Raw genomic sequence first — 20,379 nt, forward strand, 5'->3', positions numbered from 1 at the left:
AAAGGAAGAGCTGTTTGGAGTGCCTGAGCATACTGGCAGTGCAGGTGAGAATTGGTATTTCAGTCGATCTCCCTGATGATTAAGCAATGAAACAAAAAAAATCCAGAAATCCCAGCATCAGATTTGTATTTTCCCTCCTTTCCCCTTTCCACCAGTGATCGCTCCCTTCCGCTGCTGAAGGTATTGAGTCGGGTAGGATGCAGATCCTCAAATGGCAGGTGTCCATGTGGCTGCTCTTCACCTGTCAGCCCAGGCACTGAGTGTCAAAGGGCACCACAGCTAAGCCACATTCTTTCCTCACCCAACCGGCTACTTCAGCTCAGTGTGAACCTAATGAACCAATGGGGGGCCCATTCTAGGCATTTGTTGGAGATATAGCACAGCAGAATGCCAATGCATGTTAGTGTAGCATTTATTTAGTTTGACTTTTTGAAATATGTTGCAGAGAATTTATCAGATCACAGAAATACAAAACTGAAGCAGAGTCATTTGGTTGGAGTTTTGTATTTGAAGACTTTGTATCAGAGGAACTGAAAAGCAAAGTGACTCAAAATATTGAGGTAAAGTAACTTCTATTTCATTCCCTTTACTGAAATAGGGTTTTGATATTGCACTCAAAAAGGAGAATGTTGGAGAGAGGAATATAAACATTTAATAAGGGAGTTGGAAATATATGTTAAAGCTTGGAAGTGGATAAGAATTGGCCGAGAGAGGAAGTAGTGGGTACTAGTTAAGGGAGTGATAACAGATGGAGATTTACTCAGTGAGGTCCCTACTGTTACTGATCTACATAAAGAATCTGGATTCAGAAATACATTGTAAGTTGGTCAGATTCATGATGATACCAAGCTAGGGTTGGGGACAGTAGAATCTGATGAAGCAGCCAAGAAGTTATAGAAAGATCTAGGTGGTATTTATTTGCACGTGGGCAGAACTACAGCAGATGAAATTCACTGAAGAACAGTATAAGATATTGAAAGAAAAATGGGGGAAATACTTAATGAATGATGTCAAATTTAACAAGGGAAGAAGCTGGAAGAGATCTGGAGGTGATAATAGATTCAACTCTTAGCATATTATATCAACAAAGCAAACAGAATGTTTCACCATATTGCCAAGGCAGTAGAATGCAAGTCTGAGGCTATCGTGCTGAAGCTGGTCATTCAGTCACGAGGGGAAATTATGAGCGGAATAGAATCTTTGAATCATAGAATGATACAACACAGGAGGAGGCCATTCGGCCCATCATGCCTGTGCCAGCTCTTTGAAAGAGCTATCCAATTAGTCCCACTCCGCTGCTCTTTCCCCATAGCCCTGCAATTTTTTCCACTTCAAGTATTTACCCAATTCCCCTTTGAAAGTTATTATTGAATCTGCTTCCACCACCTTTTCAGGCAGCACATTCCAGATCATAACAACTTGCCAATTACTTTAAATCTGTGTCCTCTGGTTACCGACCCTTCTGCCACTGTAACAGTTTCTCCTTATTTACTCTATCAAAACCCTTCATGATTTTCAACATCTCGATAAAATCTCCCCTTAACCTTCTCTGCTCTGAGGAGAACAATCCCAGATTCTCCATTATAAAAACAGAAAATGCTGGAAATGCTAAGCAAGTCAGGCAGCATCTGTAGAGAAAGAAACAGAGTTAATGTTTCAGGTCGAAGACCTTTCATCAGAACTGGAAGAAGTTGAAAATTAAACAGCTTTTAAGCAAGTGCAAAATCAAAAAGTTAGTATGCAGGTGCAGCAGGTGATCAAGAAGGCCAACGGAATGTTGGCTTTTATTGCTAGGGGGATAGAATATAAAAACAGGGAGGTATTGCTGCAGTTCTATAAGGTATTGGTGAGACCGCACCTGGAATACTGCATACAGTTTTGGTCTCCATACTTAAGAAAAGACATACTTGCTCTCGAGGCAGTACAAAGAAGGTTCACTCGGCTAATCCCGGGGATGAGGGGGCGGACATATGAGGAGAGGTTGAGTAGATTGGGACTCTACTCATTGGAGTTCAGAAGAATGAGAGGCGATCTTATTGAAACATATAAGATCGTGAAGGGGCTTGATCGGGTGGATGCGGTAAGGATGTTCCCAAGGATGGGTGAAACTAGAACTAGGGGGCATAATCTTAGAATAAGGGGCTGCTCTTTCAAAAGTGAGATGAGGAGAAACTTCTTCACTCAGAGGGTAGTAGGTCTGTGGAATTTGCTGCCCCAGGAAGCTGTGGAAGCTACATCATTAAATAAATTTAAAACAGAAATAGACACTTTTCTAGAAGTAAAGGGAATTAGGGGTTATGGGGAGCGGGCAGAAAATTGGACATGAATTTAGATTTGAGGTTAGGATCAGATCAGCCATGATCTTATTAAATGGCGGAGCAGGCTCGAGGGGCCGATTGGCCTACTCCTGCTCCTATTTCTTATGTTCTAAGTGCAGAGCCATGGAAAGGTCGGGGAGGGAAGAACAAAAGGGAAGATCTGAGATAGGATGGAGGGCAGGAGTGATTAAATAACAAAAGGGATGATGGTGCAAGGCGAGAAGGGTGGGAATGGCACAAGTAAAGAAAGAAAAGATGGGTCTAGAGGAGCTATAAATGGCAACAGCAGAACCATTACCAGCACCTGCTGTCTGGAAAATTGGGAGCAGTGGTTATGATCTGAAGTTATTGAAATCAGTGTTGAGTCCGGAAGGTTGTAAAGTGCCTAATCGAAAGATGAGGTGCTGTTCCTTGAGCTTCCGTTGAGCTTCATTGGAACAGTGTAAGAGGCCGAGGACAGAGAGGGACGGAGAATTAAAATGGCAAGTGACTGGAAGGTCAGGGTCACGCCTGCGGACAGAGCGGAGGTGTTCAGCAAAGCGATCACCCAATCTGCGTTTGGTCTCTCCAATGTAGAGGAGACGGCATCGTGAGCAGCGAATACAGGATACTAAATTGAAAGAAGTACAAGTAAATTGCTGTTTCACCTGGAAGGAGTGTTTGGGGCCCTGGACGGTGGGAAAGGACGAGGTGAAAGGGCAGGTGTTGCATCCCCTGCGCTCATACAGGAAGATGCCGTTGGGAGGAGAGCAGGTGTTGGGGGTAATGGAAGAGTGGACCCTTCAGAATGCTGAAAAGGGAGGGGAAGATGTGTTTGGTGGTGGCGTCACGCTGGAGTTGGCAGAAATGGCAGAGGATGATACCTTGAATGTGGAGGATGGTGCGGAGGAAGGTGAGGACAAGGGGGACCCTATCGTGGTTCTGGGGAAGGGGGAGAAGGAGTGAGGGCAGAAGTGCAGGAAATAGGACAGACATGGTCGAGGACCCTGTCAACTACAGTGGAAGGGGAATCCTCTGTTAAGGAGAAAGAAAGACATATCGGAAGCACTGGTGTGGAAAGTGGCATCGTCGGAAAAGATGTGACGGAGACGGGGAAACTGGGAGAATGGAATAGAGTCCTTACAGGAAGTGGGGTGGGAGGAAGTGTAATCAAGGTAGCTGTGGGAGTCGGTGGGCTTATAATAGATATTGGTGGACAGCCTTTCCCCAGAAATGGAGATAGAGAAGTCGAGGAAGGGAAGGGAAGAGTTGGAGATGGACCATGTGAGGGCGAGGGAAGGGTAGAAATTGGCAGCAAAGTTGATGCAATTTTCCAGTTCAAGGCGAAAGCAGGAAACGGCACCGATACAATGTACTGGAAAAAGAGGTGAGGAAGGGGACCTGAGTACGACTGGATCAAGGAATGTTCCACATATCCCATAAAATGGCAGGCATAGCCATGGAGTCACTATGGGAACTCATATGGGTTCCCATAGTGACTCCTTTTATTTGGAGGAAGTGAGTGGAGTCGAAGGAGAAGTTGTTCAATGTAAGAACAAGTTCAGCCAGGCGGAGGAGGGTGGTGAATGCAGGTTGTCCTGGTGGGGATGGAGGTGTAGAGGGACTGGACGTCCATGGTGAAAAGGAGACGGTTAGGGCCGGGAACATTGCTAAAGTGGCGGAGGGCGTCAGAAGAGTCGTGGCTGTAGGTTGGAAGAGACTGGACAAGGGGAGAAAGTCGAGATAGGAGAAAATAAGTTCCATGGGGCAAGAACAGGCTGAAATGATGGGTCTCCCGGGGCAGCCCTGTTTGTGGATCGTGGGAAGGAGGTAGAAGCGGGCTGTGCGGGGTTGGGGGACTGTGAGGTTGGAGGCTGGGGGGGAAGATCTCCAGAGGAGATGAGGTCAGTGACAGTCTGGGAAACTATGGCTTGATGTTCGGCGGTGGGGTCATGCTCCAGGGGGAGATAGGAGGAGGTGTCAGAGAGTTGGCGTTCAGCCTTCGCAAGGTAGAGGTCTGTTGGTAGAGGTCTGTTCACCAAACAACAACAACAGCGCCGCCCTTGTCAGCAGGTTTAATGACAATGTCAGGGTTGGACCTGAGAGAAAGTTCAGAGGGAGGCAGGTTAGAGTGAGTGAGGAGAGTAGAGAAATTGGGACGGCCGATGTCACGTCGGCATCTCCCAGTCTAAAGATCAAGAGAGGGCAGGAGGCCAGAGGGAGGGGTCCAGGTGGACCGAGAATTCTGAAGGCAGGAGAAAGGGCATGCCGTGTGGGGGGGAGGGGGGAAGATTCCTGGCCAAAGAAGTGGGCGCAGAGGCGAAGGCGACGGAAGAAGAGCTCAGCATCGCGTCGAGCTCGAAATTCATTGAGGTGGGGGCGTAAGGGGATGAAGCTGAGGACTGATCGTTTAGGGTCAGAGGGGAAGGCCAGAGGGGATAGTGAAAACACGACAAAGGGTGAGATTGGAGGGAGGGATGGGGTCAGAGGAAAGTGATGGGGATGAAGGATCAGGAGAGTTGTTCAAGCTTGCAGTCCTTGACCCCTGAAAGAAAGAAAAAAAGTCTTTTGTTAAAGCACCAGATGAGGCGAAGGATGAAATGTAACTTCTCCAGTCTCTCCACATAATTGAAGTCTTTCATCCCTGGTACCATTTTAGTAAATCTCCTCTGCACCCTCTCCAAGGCCTTGACATCCTTCCTAAATCAGAATTGAACACAATTCTCCAGTTGGGGCCTAACCTTTTATAAAGGTTTAGCATAACTTCCTTGCGTTTCTACTCTATGCCTCTAGTTATAAAGCCAAGGATCCCATATGCTTTTTTAACAGCCTGAGCACTTGCATATGTGCACCCCAGGTCTTTCTGTTCCTGCACCCCGTTAAAATTGTACCATTTAGTTTATATGTCCTTTCCACAAAAAGCAGGACAAATCCAATCTGGCCAATTACCGCCCCATCAGCCTACTCTCAATCATCAGCAAAGTGATGGAAGGTGTCGTCGACAGTGCTATCAAGCGGCACTTACTCACCAATAACCTGCTCACCGATGCTCAGTTTGGGTTCCGCCAGGACCACTCGGCTTCAGACCTCATTACAGCCTTGGTCCAAACATGGACAAAAGAGCTGAATTCCAGAGGTGAGGTGAGAGTGACTGCCCTTGACATCAAGGCAGCATTTGACCGAGTGTGGCACCAAGGAGCCCTAGTAAAATTGAAGTCAATGGGAATCAGGGGGAAAACTCTCCAGTGGCTGGAGTCATACCTAGCACAAAGGAAGATGGTAGTGGTTGTTGGAGGCCGATGATCTCAGCCCCAGGACATTGCTGCAGGAGTTCCTCAGGGCAGTGTCATAGGCCAACCATCTTCAGCTGCTCCATCAATGATCTTCCTTCTATCATAAGGTCAGAAATGGGGATGTTTGCTGATGATTGCACAGTGTTCAGTTCCATTCGCAACCCCTCAAATAATGAAGCAGTCCGAGCCCGCATGCAGCAAGACCTGGACAACATCCAGGCTTGGGCTGATAAGTGCCAAGTAACATTCGTGCCAGATAAGTGCCAGGCAATGACCATCTCCAACAAGAGAGAGTCGAACCATCTCCTTGACATTCAACGGCATTACCATCGCCGAATCCCCCACCATCAACATCCTGAGGGTCACCATTGACCAGAAACTTAACTGGACCAGCCATATATATACTTTGGCTACAAGAGCAGGTCAGAGGCTGGGTATTCTGTGGCGAGTGACTCACCTCCTAACTCCCCAAAGCCTTTCTACCATCTACAAGGCACAAGTCAGGAGAGTGATGGAATAATCTCCACTTGCCTGGATGAGTGTAGCTCCAACAACACTCAAGAAGCTCGACACTATCCAGGACAAAGCAGCCTGCTTGATTGGGACCCCTTCCACCACCCTAAACATTCACTCCCTTCACCACCGGCTTCAGTGTGTACCATCCACAGGATGCACTGCAGCAACTCGCCAAGGATTCTTCGACAGCACCTCCCAAACCCGCGACCTCTACCACCTAGAAGGACAAGAGCAGCAGGCACATGGGAACAACACCACCTGCACGTTCCCCTCCAAGTCACACACCATCCCGACTTGGAAATTTATCGCCGTTCCTTCATCGTCGTTTTTCGACCGGCACAGACACAATGGGCTGAATGGCCCCCTTCGGTGCCGTAAATTTTTCTATGTTTCTATGGGAGTAGTGCCACAACACAGGAATATTGCAAATGTTAAACCGCTGTTCAAAAAAGTGTGGCGGGATAAACCTGGCAACGACATGTCAGTCAGCCTAACGTCAGTGCTGGGGAAACTTTTAGAGACAATAATCCAGGACAAAATTAATTGGCACTTCGAAAAATATGGGTTAATAAATGAAAGTCAGCACGGATTTGTTAAAGGCAAATTGTGTCAGACTAACTTGATTGAGGTCTTGAATGAAGTAATGGAGAGGGTTGACGAAGGTAGTGCAGTTGATGTTGTTGCGTTTGGACTTTTAAAAGATGTTTGATGAAGTATCACATAATAGATTTGTGCGCAAAACTGAAGCCCATCGGATTATGGGGGCAGTGGATGTGTGGATACGAAATTAGCCAAGGGACAGAAACAGAGAGCAGTGCTGAACAGTTGTTTCTCAGGCTGGTAGGAATATACAGTGATGTCCCCCAGGGGTCGGTCTTAGGACAACTCTTTTTGATCCATATTAGTGACCTGGACTTGGGTATACAGGGCATAATTTCCAAGTCACCGGCGCACTGTGGCTGCAGTGTGTTCCATCCACAGGATGCACTGCAGCAACTCGCCAAGGCTTCTTTGACAGCACCTCCCAAACCCACGACCTCTACCACCTAGAAGGACAAGGGCAGCAGGCACATGGGAACAACACCACCTGCACGTTCCCCTCCAAGTCACACACCATCCCGACTTGGAAATATATCGCCGTTCCTTCATCGTCGCTGGGTCAAAATCCTGGAACTCCCTTCCTAACAGCACTGTGGGAGAACCTTCACCACACGGACTGCAGCGGTTCAAGAAGGCGGCTCACCACCACCTTCTCAAGGGCAATTAGGGATGGGCAATAAATGCCGGCCTCGCCAGCGACGCCCACATGCCATTAACGAATAAAAAAAAATTGCCTCTCCTCATTCTTCCTTCCAAAATGTATCACTTCACTCTTCTCTGCTTTAAATTTCATCTGCCACGTGTCTGCCCATTTCACTAGTCTGTCTGTGTCCTCCTGAAGTCTGTTGCTATCCACCACATTGTTTACTACATTTCCGAGTTTTGTATCATTTGCAAACTTGAAAATTATATCCTCTATACCCAAGTCCAGGTCATTAATATATATCAAAGAGAGCAGTGGTCCTAATACTGACCCCTGGGGAACACCACTGTATACTTCCCTCCAGTCTGAAAAACAACCGTTCACACTTCTCTCTGCTTTTTGTCCCTTTCTGAGCCAATTTTGTATTCACACAGCAGCTGCCTCTTTAATCTCATGGGCTTCAATTTTGCAAACAAGTCTATTATGTGGAATAGAAAAGGCTGTTCCTGTACACCATTTCAAGTTGAACCATGACTGAGGACAAGGCCTGCGCTTGAAGGGGGTAAATTCAAAACTAATTTGCGGAAACAATATTTCAGTGAGAGAGTGGGCAATCTATGGAACAGGCTCCCATGGGAGACGGTGGAAGCAAAAGGTGTTGATTCATTCAAATGAAAAGTAGATAGATTTCTTTAAGAAACTAATATTTTGGGATCAGTATATGAATAATTTGAGATCTGACATAGAAACGTAGAAAATTGGAGCAGGATTCGGCCATTCGGCCATTCAGTATGATCATGGCTGATCCTCTATCTCAATACCATATTCCCGCTCTCTCCCCGTACCCCTCGATGCCATTTGTGTCTAGAAATCTATCTAGCTCCTTCTTAAATATATTCAGTGACTTGGCCTCCACAGCCTTTTGTGGTAGAGAATTCCACAGATTCACCACCCTCTGAGTGAAGAAATTTCTCCTCATCTCAGTCCTAAATGTCCTACCCCGTATCCTGAGACTGTGACCCCTCGTTCTGGACCACCCAGCCAGGGGAAACATCCTCCCTGCATCCAGTCTGTCTAGCCCTGTCAGAATTTTATATGTTTCAATGAGATCACCTCTCACTCTAGACAATACAGGCCTAGTCTACTCAATCTCTCCTCATACGACAGTCCTGCCATCCCAGGAATCAGTCTGGTGAACCTTTGCTGCACTCCCTCTATGGCAAGTATATGCTTTCTTAGGTAAGGAGACCAAAACTGCACACAATACTCCAGGTGTGGTCTCACCAAGGCCCTGTATAACTGCAGTAAGACATCCTTGCTCCTATACTCAAATCCTTTTGCAATGAAGGCCAACATACCATTTGCCTACCTAACTGCTCGCTGCATCTGCATGTTTGCTTTCAGTGTGGTAAGTGTGCCATGCTTGGGAGGAACAGGTGACTTTGGACCTATGGTTTCCCAAAGCTCTCCACCACTGGGGGTTTTCCTCGCCTCATTTCTGGGTCTGTTGTTGATTGATTGCTATGATAAGTCAACAACTCAATTTTTGTTGTATCATGCGACTACCAGGATGGTAGTAGGTGGACCTTGGTCTTTATTCGCTCAGCAATTGCTATGTTCCTAAAGGGACTTGGGTACAGACTAGTAAAGTATAAGTTCAGGATAATTTCAGGAAACACTTCATAAGAGTGATCATACCCAGACAGAGTAGTGGAGACAAGGGGCTCGATATTAGCAGGGCTGCGGGTTCGCGGCGGGGGGTCTATTGGGCGCGTGGGTAACACGCCCGGTGAAATCAGTCTGCCCCCCGCGTGCGATCGCAGGCTAATTGGAGCCACTTACCTGGTCTTCTGGGTTCCCCGCTGCTGATCTGCGCGGCGGGCGGACTGCGCATGCGCAGTAAGCTCTGTCAGCTGGAGGAGCTCTATTTAAAGGGGCAGTCCTCCACTGACAGATGCTGCAAGAAATAGGAAAAATTACAGCATGGAGCAGCCCAGGGGGAAGGCTGCTCCCAGGTTTAATGATGCCTCACTCCAGGTATCAATGGATGGGGTGAGGAGGAGGGGGAGGATAGAGATCTTCCTCCTGGCGTGCGGGAGGAAGTGGCCTGCCTCTCCCACCAAGAAGGCCTGGCTCGAGGTGGCAGAGGAGGTCACCTGCACCACCAACATATCGCCCACCTGCATACAGTGCAGGAGGCGCTGCAATAACCTAAGTAGGTCAGCCAAAGTGAGTACACTTACTCATTCCCCTACACTCCGTCTGCCACATCACTGCCCCCACCCCACATCTCCTTCTGCACTGCCAACACTACTCTGTCACATCACCCCTCACACCCACTCAAACCCCATCCTCATCTTACCTGCACTTACTCACCTCGCCAGTACTCATCCCGCCACTACCACTCAACCCAATCCTCATACAATCTCATGGCTCTATCTCATACTCACCCTCTCGTGCATCTCTTTCACGGTCAGCCTCACTCAACCTGCCACTACCTGTGCTGCAGCCACAGGGCATGCATCACATATGTGCAGTGGGCAGCGTAAGGCAAACGTGTTGTGAGCATGAAGGGGATGCACAAGGGTGTTTGAGGGTATGTCATGGTTTTTACTTATATTTAATTTCTGACCAACTCACATCACGTATTATATTGGCACCACTACTGCCACGTCTTTGCAAATCTTGTCTGGTTTGTGCAATAATGCCCTCTCCTGAGGATCACAATGAAGATCCACAACTGATGCCACCCATTGTGTCACTGCAGAGTGGGTGTAGGTGTATTTTCAGGGCTCTTTTGTGCAGACGACTGAGAGACGTCGGCGATGTCCCTGGTGGCACCCTGGAAGGATGCGGAGGAGAAGTTGTTGAGGGCAGTGGTGACTTTGACAGCGACAGGTAAGAAGATGGTGCTCGGGCCAGCCGGGAGCAGCTCGGCATGAAGGAGACTGCAGATGTCCACGACCACATGTCGAGTGACTCTGAGCCTCCGTGTGCACTGCTGCTCAGAGAGGTCCAGGAAGCTGAGCCTCAGTCTGTGGACCCTGTGGCGAGGGTAGTGCCCTCTGCGACGCATCTCTCTCTGCAGTTGCCCTCCCTCCTGCTGTGTAGGTGGGTGTGTCACAGCACTGTGTTGTGGAGCTCCACGTGTCAGAGGTGGCCGGCGAGGCTGGTGATGCTGTTCGCCCTCCGAGGAGGTCATGACTGCAGCTACGGCGGCCCCATCCGGAAGATGTACATCTGAGGGGGTCCGCAGGTAGGTACATGTCTCTGGACCCCGGGGTAAGTGTGCAAGTTGGTGAATTTGATTGTTAGGAGGAGGGTGGTGGAGGCCAAACTTTGTCCAAAGTGACAGAGTGGCCTCCTGCAATGAATGAGGGTCTCCCCCCCGACCTGTCAAATGGACCTTTGCAGCTGCCACAGGCTGATAGCTGCAACACATCCATTTGAACTGGGAGTGTTTCCCCCAGTACGGGAAACAGCCCCAGTTGTTTGTAAAATCCCACCCCTCCTGAAATATCTCCTTAATCAGGTCTGTTAACGACCTGAAATACCAGAATAAATACTTTTAAGTGGCACCCCGCCGGCTTTAATTGCCTGCGGGAGTCCCACATGCGGGGGCTGCGTGCGCTCGTCAGCGCGTCTGTGGGGAACCCGGAAGTGGGCGGGTTGGAGCCGGGCTCCCGACCCGCTCCGGGATTCCCCGATTTTCGGAGCCCCCCCGCCAGGAACACACCCGATCGCGGGTGCTAATATCGAGCCCAAGATCTCTGGAGTCATTCAGGAAGTTAAGTATAGATGAGGGACGTTATTCGGATTATTTATTTATTTTATTTATTAATAATTATAAAATAATTGAATAATCTGAATAACATCCCTCATCTATACTTTGTGACCATTTAGGGTACGGTAGCATAGTGGTTATGTTACTGGGCTAGTAATCCAGAGGCCTGGACTAAAATCCAGAGTCATGAGTTCAAATCCCGCCACGGCAGCTGGCGAATTTAAATTCAATTAATTAATTAAATTCAATTAATTAAATAAAAATCTGGAATTAAAATACTAGTATCAGTGATGATGGCCATGAAACTACCGGATTGTCGTAAAAACCCATCTGGTTCACTAATGTCCTTTAGGGAAGGAAACCTGCCGTCCTAACCCGGTCTGGCCTATATGTGACTCCAGACCCACAGCAATGTGGTTGATTCTTAATTGCCCTCTGAAATGGCCGAGCAAGCCACTCAGTTGTAAAATCTCGCTACGAAAAGTCATAATAAGAATAAAACCGGACGGACCACCCGGCATCGGACCACGAGGCACCGGACATGACAACGGCAAAACACCAAGCCCAGTCGACCCTGCAAGGTCCTCCTTACTAACATCTGGGGACTTGTGCCAAAATTGGGAGAGCTGTCCCACAGACGAGTCAAGCAACAGCCTGACATAGCCATACTCACAGAATCATATCTTTCAGCCAACGTCCCAGACTCTTCCATCACCATCCCTGGGTATGTCCTGTCCCACCGGCAGGACAGACCCACCAGAGGTGGCGGTACAGTGATATACAGTCAGGAGGGAGTGGCCCTGGGAGTCCTCAACATTGACTCTGGACCCCATGAAATCTCATGGCATCAGGTCAAACATGGGCAAGGAAACCTCCTGCTGATTACCACCTACCGTCCTCCCTCAGCTGATGAATCAGTCCTCCTCCATGTTGAGCACCACTTGGAGGAAGCACTGAGGGTAGCAAGGGCACAAAATGTACTCTGGGTGGGGGACTTCAATGTCCATCACCAAGAGTGGCTCGGTAGCACCACCACTGACCGAGCTGGCCGAGTCCTGAAGGACATAGCTGCCAGACTGGGCCTGCGGCAGGTGGTGAGTGAACCAACACGAGGGAAAAACTTACTTGACCTTGTCCTCACCAATCTCCCTGTCGCAAATGCATCTGTCCATGACAGTATTGGTAGGAGTGACCACCGCACAGTCCTCGTGGAGATGAAGTCCCGTCTTCGCACTGAGGACACCATCCAACGTGTTGTGTGGCACTACCACCGTGCTAAATGGGATAGATTCAGAACGGATCTAGCAGCTCAAAATTGGGCATCCATGAGGCGCTGTGGGCCATCAGCAGCAGCAGAATTGTATTCCAGCACAATCTGTAACCTCATGGCCCGGCATATTCCTCACTCTACCATTACCAACAAGCTAGGGGATCAACCCTGGTTCAAAGAGGAGTGTAGAAGAGCATGCCAGGAGCAGCACCAGGCGTACCTAAAAATGAGGTACCAACCTGGTGAAGCTACAACTCAGGACTACATGCATGCTAAACAGCGGAAGCAACATGCTATGGACAGAGCGAAGCGATCCCACAATCAATGGATCAGATCAAAGCTCTGCAGTCCTGCCACATCCAGTCGTGAATGGTGGTGGACAATTAAACAACTAACGGGAGGAGGAGGCTCTGCAAACATTCCCATTCTCAATGATGGCGGAGTCCAGCACGTGAGTGCAAAAGACAAGGCTGAAGCGTTTGCAACCATCTTCAGCCAGAAGTGCCGAGTGGATGATCCATCTCAGCCTCCTCCCGATATCCCCACCATCACGGAAGCCAGTCTTCGGCCAATTCGATTCACTCCACGTGATATCAAGAAACGGCTGAGTGCACTGGATACAGCAAAGGCTATGGGCCCCGACAACATCCCAGCTGTAGTGCTGAAGACTTGTGCTCCAGAACTAGCTGCGCCTCCAGCCAAGCTGTTCCAGTACAGCTACATCACTGGCATCTACCCGACAATGTGGAAAATTGCCCAGGTATGTCCTGTCCACAAAAAGCAGGACAAATCCAATCCGGCCAATTACCGCCCCATCAGTCTACTCTCAATCATCAGCAAAGTGATGGAAGGTGTCGTCGACAGTGCTATCAAGCGGCACTTACTCACCAATAACCTGCTCACCGATGCTCAGTTTGGGTTCCGCCAGGACCACTCGGCTCCAGACCTCATTACAGCCTTGGTCCAAACATGGACAAAAGAGCTGAATTCCAGAGGTGAGGTGAGAGTGACTGCCCTTGACATCAAGGCAGCATTTGACCGAGTGTGGCACCAAGGAGCCCTAGTAAAATTGAAGTCCATGGGAATCAGGGGGAAAACTCTCCAGTGGCTGGAGTCATACCTATCACAAAGGAAGATGGTAGTGGTTGTTGGAGGCCAATCATCTCAGCCCCAGGGCATTGCTGCAGGAGTTCCTCAGGGCAGTGTCCTAGGCCCAACCATCTTCAGCTGCTTCATCAATGACCTTCCCTCCATCATAAGGTCAGAAATGGGGATGTTCGCTGATGACTGCACAGTGTTCAGTTCCATTCGCAACCCCTCAGATAATGAAGCAGTCCGAGCCCGCATGCAGCAAGACCTGGACAACATCCAGGCTTGGGCTCATAAGTGGCAAGTAACATTCGCGCCAGATAAGTGCCAGGCAATGACGATCTCCAACAAGAGAAAGTCTAACCACCTCCCCTTGACATTCAACGGCATTACCATCGCCGAATCCCCCACCATCAACATCCTGGGGGTCACCATTGACCAGAAACTGAACTGGACCAGCCATATAAATACTGTGGCTACGAGAGCAGGTCAGAGGCTGGGTGTTCTGCGGCGAGTGACTCACCTCCTGACTCCCCAAAGCCTTTCCACCATCTACAAGGCACAAGTCAGGAGTGTGATGGAATACTCTCCACTTGCCTGGATGAGTGCAGCTCCAACAACACTCAAGAAGCTCGACACCATCCAAGATAAAGCAGCCCGCTTGATTGGCACCCCATCCATCACCCTAAACATTCACTCCCTTCACCACCGGCGCTCTGTGGCTGCAGTGTGTACCATCCACAGGATGCATTGCAGCAACTCGCCAAGGCTTCTTCGACAGCACCTCCCAAACCCGCGACCTCTACCACCTAGAAGGACAAGAGCAGCAGGCACATGGGAATAACACCACCTGCACGTTCCCCTCCAAGTCACACACCATCCCGACTTGGAAATATATCGCCGTTCCTTCATCGTCGCTGGGTCAAAATCCTGGAACTCCCTTCCTAACAGCACTGTGGGAGAACCGTCACCACACGGACTGCAGCGGTTCAAGAAGGCGGCTCACCACCACCTTCTCGAGGGCAATTAGGGATGGGCAATAAATGCTGGCCTCGCCAGCGACGCCCACATCCCGTGAACGAATAATAAAAAAAAAATCTGTTACAGGACAAAAGGAGACAATTTGGCCCATCATGTCTGTGCAGGTTCTTCAACTGAAACTGTGTATAAAAGAACTGTATACTCATCCCATTTCCCTCCGTTTTCCCAAATCCTTTTGCAATCATCCTTTTCAAAGGCTTGTCCAATGATCTTTTAAGTGACTAGTGAGCCTCCCATAACGATGCTCGCAGTTAGTAGGACGAAATGGCACGTCTTTTAACTCTTGTAAAATTTTTGTTGTGGAAAGGGTTAAGGAAAATACCAAAACTTACAAGGATAGATAAAAGTGAGTGAATTATTGAGGGAGAGTGGAATTGTCCTAGGCTGAGTCAGCGCAGGTCAGTGAAATGGCTGGTCTACCGTTAGCCCATTCGAGTGAATCATCAGGGATTGGAGCTGCAGACTGATACAACCTGTGGTAGGGTTGCCAGAGATAGTCACGTGTTGAGGGAGACCAAAGAATTTGTGAAGCTTCCCGAGAGATAATAACTAACCGATACCAGGCATCGTCCAACAATGAAGCTTCCCGAGACATAATAACTAACCAATACCAGGCATCGTCCAACAATGAAGCTTCCCGAGACATAATAACTAACCGATACTAGGCATCGTCCAACAATGAAGCTTCCCGAGACATAATAACTAACCAATACCAGGCATCGTCCAACAATGAAGCTTCCTGAGACATAATAACTAACCAATACCAGGCATCGTCCAACAATGAAGCTTCCCGAGACATAATAACTAACCGATACTAGGCATCGTCCAACAATGAAGCTTCCCGAGACATAATAACTAACCAATACCAGGCATCGTCCAACAATGATGCTTCCCGAGACATAATAACTAACCGATACTAGGCATCGTCCAACAATGAAGCTTCCCGAGACATAATAACTAACCGATACTAGGCATCGTCCAACAATGAAGCTTCCCGAGACATAATAACTAACCAATACCAGGCATCGTCCAACAATGATGCTTCCCGAGACATAATAACTAACCAATACTAGGCATCGTCCAACAATGAAGCTTCCCGAGACATAATAACTAACCGATACTAGGCATCGTCCAACAATGAAGCTTCCCGAGACATAATAACTAACCGATACTAGGCATCGTCCAACAATGAAGCTTCCCGAGACATAATAACTAACCAATACCAGGCATCGTCCAACAATGAAGCTTCCCGAGACATAATAACTAACCGATACCAGGCATCGTCCCCCATGAAGGAAACAAGAAGACCAAAGAAGACACAGTTAGAAAACCAGAGCAGATAGCTGGCTCAAAGATACAGACTGTAAGTCATAGAGAGATAGTGGTCGTAGGGAATTCTTTGTGTAGGAAAGTAGGTAGCCATGTGTGTTGCAAGATACTACCAAAGAGGTGGTGAGTTGTCTACCTGGAGCTGGGCAGTACATACTGAGGTAAGGTTAGAAGGGAACAGGAAGGGATCCAGTGGTAGTGGTCCATGTAAGGGTAAATGATATTGGGAGAAGTAATACCAAGCCGTAAAAATTCATGTGCACAAGGATACCCAAAGATAGAGGATGCAAAGTAGTGATCTCTGGTCGACTAGTTTTTGGGAAAGAAGGAGAGTTTTCGAAGAAAATAGGGAATATAAATGAGTGGCTGACTACTTGATGCAAAAGCAATAATGCTACTTTTTTAAATGACTGGGAATATTCTCAGAACAAAAAGGACTGGTACATGAGAGATGGGTTACACCTAAAGAGATCAAATGGGTGGGAGGGCAGTGAGATAACCAGATCCCAGAGGGGGCTGATCATAGTCAGAAGGTAGCAATCGACAAGTATGGACACAGAAACTCAACGACATACATGAACTGGAGATCAGAAAAAGATATGACACCAGGGCTCGTGAAAGGAGGCAAGTCTACAATAAGTTGTATATAATGTCAGAACTAGGGGCTGTTGTGACAGAAGGGAACTAACATGTAATGGACTAGGTCAGCCCCAGAGATTGGTAAGGGATATAACCCTCAGGTATAGAGTTACATCATCAAGTTACATCAAGTCTACAGCACAGAAACAGGCCATTCGGCCCAACTGGTCCATGCCGGTGTTTATGCTCCACATGAGACTCCTCCCTCCCCTCTTCATCTCACCCTATCAGCATATCCTTCTGTTCCTTTCTCCCTCATGTGCTTATCTAGCTTCCCCTTAAATCCATCAATGCTATTCGCCTCAACTATTCCTTGTGGTAGCGAGTTCCACATTCTAACCACTCTCTGGGTAAAGAAGTCTCTCCTGAATTCCCTACTGGATTTATTAGCGACTATCTTATATTTATGACCTCTAGTTTTGGACTCCCCCACAAGATGGAAACATCTTCTCTACGTCTACCCTATCAAACCCTTTCATAGATTCATAGAATCATAGAAAGTTATGGCACAGAAGGAGGCCATTTGGCCCATCGTGTCTGCGCCGGCCGAAAAAGAGCTATCCAGCGTAATCCCACTTTCCAGCACTTGGAGGCATAGAATATAAGAGCAAGGAGGTTATGATGGAGCTGTATAAAACACTGGTTAGGCCACAGCTGGAGTACTGTGTGCAGTTCTGGTCGCCACACTACAGGAAGGATGTGATCGCTTTGGAGAGGGTGCAGAGGAGATTCACCAGGATGTTACCAGGGCTGGAGAGCTTCAGCTATGAAGAGAGACTGGGAAGATTGGGTTTGTTTTCCTTGGAGCAGAGGAGGCTGAGGGGGGACATGATTGAGGTGTACAAAATTATGAGGGGCACAGATAGGATGGATACTAAGGAGCTTTTTCCCTTCGTTGAGGGTTCTATAACAAGGGGACATAGATTCAAGGTAAAAGGCGGGAGGTTTAGAGGGGATTTGAGAAAGAACTTTTTCACCCAGAGGGTGGTTGGAGTCTGGAACTTACTGCCTGAAAGGGTTGTGGAGGCAGGAACCCTCACAACATTCAAGAAGCATTTGGATGAGCACTTGAAATGCCAAATGCTGGAATATGGGATTAGAGTGGACAGGGCTTGATGGCCGGCGCGGACACGATGGGCCGAAGGGCCTCTATCCGTGCTGTATAACTCTATGACTCTATGGTCCATGGCCCTGTAGGTTATGGCATTTCAGTTGCTCATCCAAGTACTTTTTAAATGAGTTGAGGGTTTCTGTCCCTACCAACCTTTCAGGCAGTGAGTTCCAGATCCCCACCACCCTCTGGGTGAAAAAAATTCTCCTCAGCTCCCTTCTAATCCTTCTACCAATTACTTTAAATCTATGCCCCCTGGTCACTTACCCCTTTACTAAGGGAAATAGGTCCTCCCTAACCACTCTATCTAGTCCTGTCATAATTTTATACACCTCAATTAAATCTCCCCTCAGCCTCCTTTGTTCCAAAGAAAACAACCCCAGCCTATCCAATCTTTTCTCATAGCTAAAATTCTCCAGCCCTGGCAACATCCTCGTACATCTCCTCTGTACCCTCTCTAGTGCAATCACATCTTTCCTGTAATGTAGTGACCAGAACTGTACGCAGTACTCAAGCTGTGGCCTAACCAATATTTTATACAGTTCTCGCATAACCTATATATTTCATGCCTCGGCTAATAAAGGAAAGTATCCCGTATGCCTTTTTATCTACCTTTCTACCTTCAGGCATCTGTGGCCATGCACTCCGAGGTCCCTTACTTCCTCTACACCTTTCAGTATCCTCCCATTTGTGTATTCCCTTGCCTTGTTTGCCCTCCCCAAATGCATTACCTCACACTTTTCTGGTTTGAATTCCATTTGCCACTTTTCTGTTCACCTGACCAGTCCATTGAAATGTTCCTGCAGTCTACAGCTTTCTTCCTCACTATCAACCACATGGCCAATTTTTGTATCATCTGCAAACTTCTTGATCAAGCCCCCCCCACAATCAAGTGTAAATCATTGATATATCCCACAAAAAGCAAGGGACCTAGTACTGAGCCTTGCAGGACCCCACTGGAAACAGCCTTCCAGTCACAAAAACACCCGTCAACCATTACCCTTTGCTTCTTGCCACTGAGCCAATTTTGGATTCAACTAGCCACTTTCCCTTGGATCCCATGGGCTTTTACATTTTTGACCGGTCTGCCATGTGGGACCTTGTCCAAAGCCTTGCTAAAATCCATATAGACTACATCAAACGCGTTACCCTCATCGACCCTCCTTGTTACCTGTTCAAAAAATTCAATCAAGTTCATCATCTTAAAGACCTCTATCAGGTCACCCCTCAGCCTTCTCTTTTCTAGAGAAAAGAGCACCAGCCTGTTCAGCATTTCCTGATAAGTATATCCTCTCATAAGAACATAAGAAATAGAAGCAGGATTAGGCCATGCGGCCCCTTGAGCCTGCTCCGCCATTCAGTCAGATCATGGCTGATCTTCGACCTCAACTCCACTTTCCTGCCCGATCCCCATATCCCTTGATTCCCCTACTGTCCAAAAATTTATCTATCTCAGCCTTGAGTATACTCGAGTGTTCAGGATAATGGATATAAGATTCACTTATAGAGTGTTCAGGGTAATGGAGATAAGATTCACGTATAGAGTGTTCAGAAAAGGAAGTTTGGACAAAAGATGATGGAACCTTATTTATCAGGAACACTTAGGAAGTAAATGGAGTTGATCCTATGGGAGGTCATAGAGTCATAGAGTTATACAGCATGGATAGAGGCCCTTCGGCCCATCGTGTCCGCGCCGGCCATCAGCCCTGTCTACTCTAATCCCATATTCCAGCATTTGGTCCGTAGCCTTGTATGCTATGGCATTTCAAGTGCTCATCCAAATGCTTCTTGAATGTTGTGAGGGTTCCTGCCTCCACAACCCTTTCAGGCAGTGAGTTCCAGACTCCAACCACCCTCTGGGTGAAAAAGTTCTTTCTCAAATCCCCTCTAAACCTCCCGCCTTTTACCTTGAATCTATGTCCCCTTGTTATAGTACCCTCAACGAAGGGAAAAAGCTCCTTAGTATCCATCCTATCTGTGCCCCTCATAATTTTGTACACCTCAATCATGTCCCCCCTCAGCCTCCTCTGCTCCAAGGAAAACAAACCCAATCTTCCCAGTCTCTCTTCATAGCTGAAGCGCTCCAGCCCTGGTAACATCCTGGTGAATCTCCTCTGCACCCTCTCCAAAGCGATCACATCCTTCCTGTAGTGTGGCGACCAGAACTGCACACAGTACTCCAGCTGTGGCCTAACCAGTGTTTTATACAGCTCCATCATAACCTCCTTGCTCTTATATTCTATGCCTCGGCTAATAAAGGCAAGTATCCCATATGCCTTCTTTACCACCTTATCTACCTGTTCCGCCGCCTTCAGGGATCTGTGAACTTGCACACCAAGATCCCTCTGACCCTCTGTCTTGCCTAGGGTCCTCCCATTCATTGTGTATTCCCTTGCCTTGTTAGTCCCTCCAAAGTGCATCACCTCGCACTTTTCCGGGTTAAGTTCCATTTGCCACTGTTCCGCCCATCTGACCAACCCATCTATATCGTCCTGCAGACTGAGGCTATCCTCCTCGCTATTTACCACCCTACCAATTTTTGTATCATCAGCGAACTTACTGATCATACCTTTTACATTCATATCCAAGTCATTAATTTAGACCACAAACAGCAAGGGACCCAGCACCGATCCCTGTGGTACCCCACTGGCCACAGGCTTCCAGTCACAAAAACAACCTTCGACCATCACCCTCTGCCTTCTGCCACTAAGCCAGTTTTGTATCCAAAGTGCCAAGGCACCCTGGATTCCATGGGCTCGTACCTTCT

The 20,379-nt window shown here is 48.0% G+C and overlaps 1 protein-coding gene across 4 annotated transcripts in view; it reads left to right on the top strand.

Moving 5' to 3' along the window:
• The window catches only part of sumf2 (sulfatase modifying factor 2), a 79,767-nt gene that overhangs the window by 4,620 nt on the left and 54,768 nt on the right, over positions 1-20,379 (top strand). For all 4 annotated transcript variants that reach the window (XM_067978219.1, XM_067978221.1, XM_067978220.1 and 1 more), the window contains exon 3: positions 446-560. In XM_067978219.1, coding sequence (XP_067834320.1) covers positions 446-560 — 115 coding nt within the window. The remainder of the gene's footprint in view (positions 1-445; positions 561-20,379) is intronic.

This window comes from Heptranchias perlo, unplaced genomic scaffold (genome assembly GCF_035084215.1).
Source record: "Heptranchias perlo isolate sHepPer1 unplaced genomic scaffold, sHepPer1.hap1 HAP1_SCAFFOLD_251, whole genome shotgun sequence".
In the NCBI taxonomy this organism is placed as follows: domain Eukaryota; kingdom Metazoa; phylum Chordata; class Chondrichthyes; order Hexanchiformes; family Hexanchidae; genus Heptranchias; species Heptranchias perlo.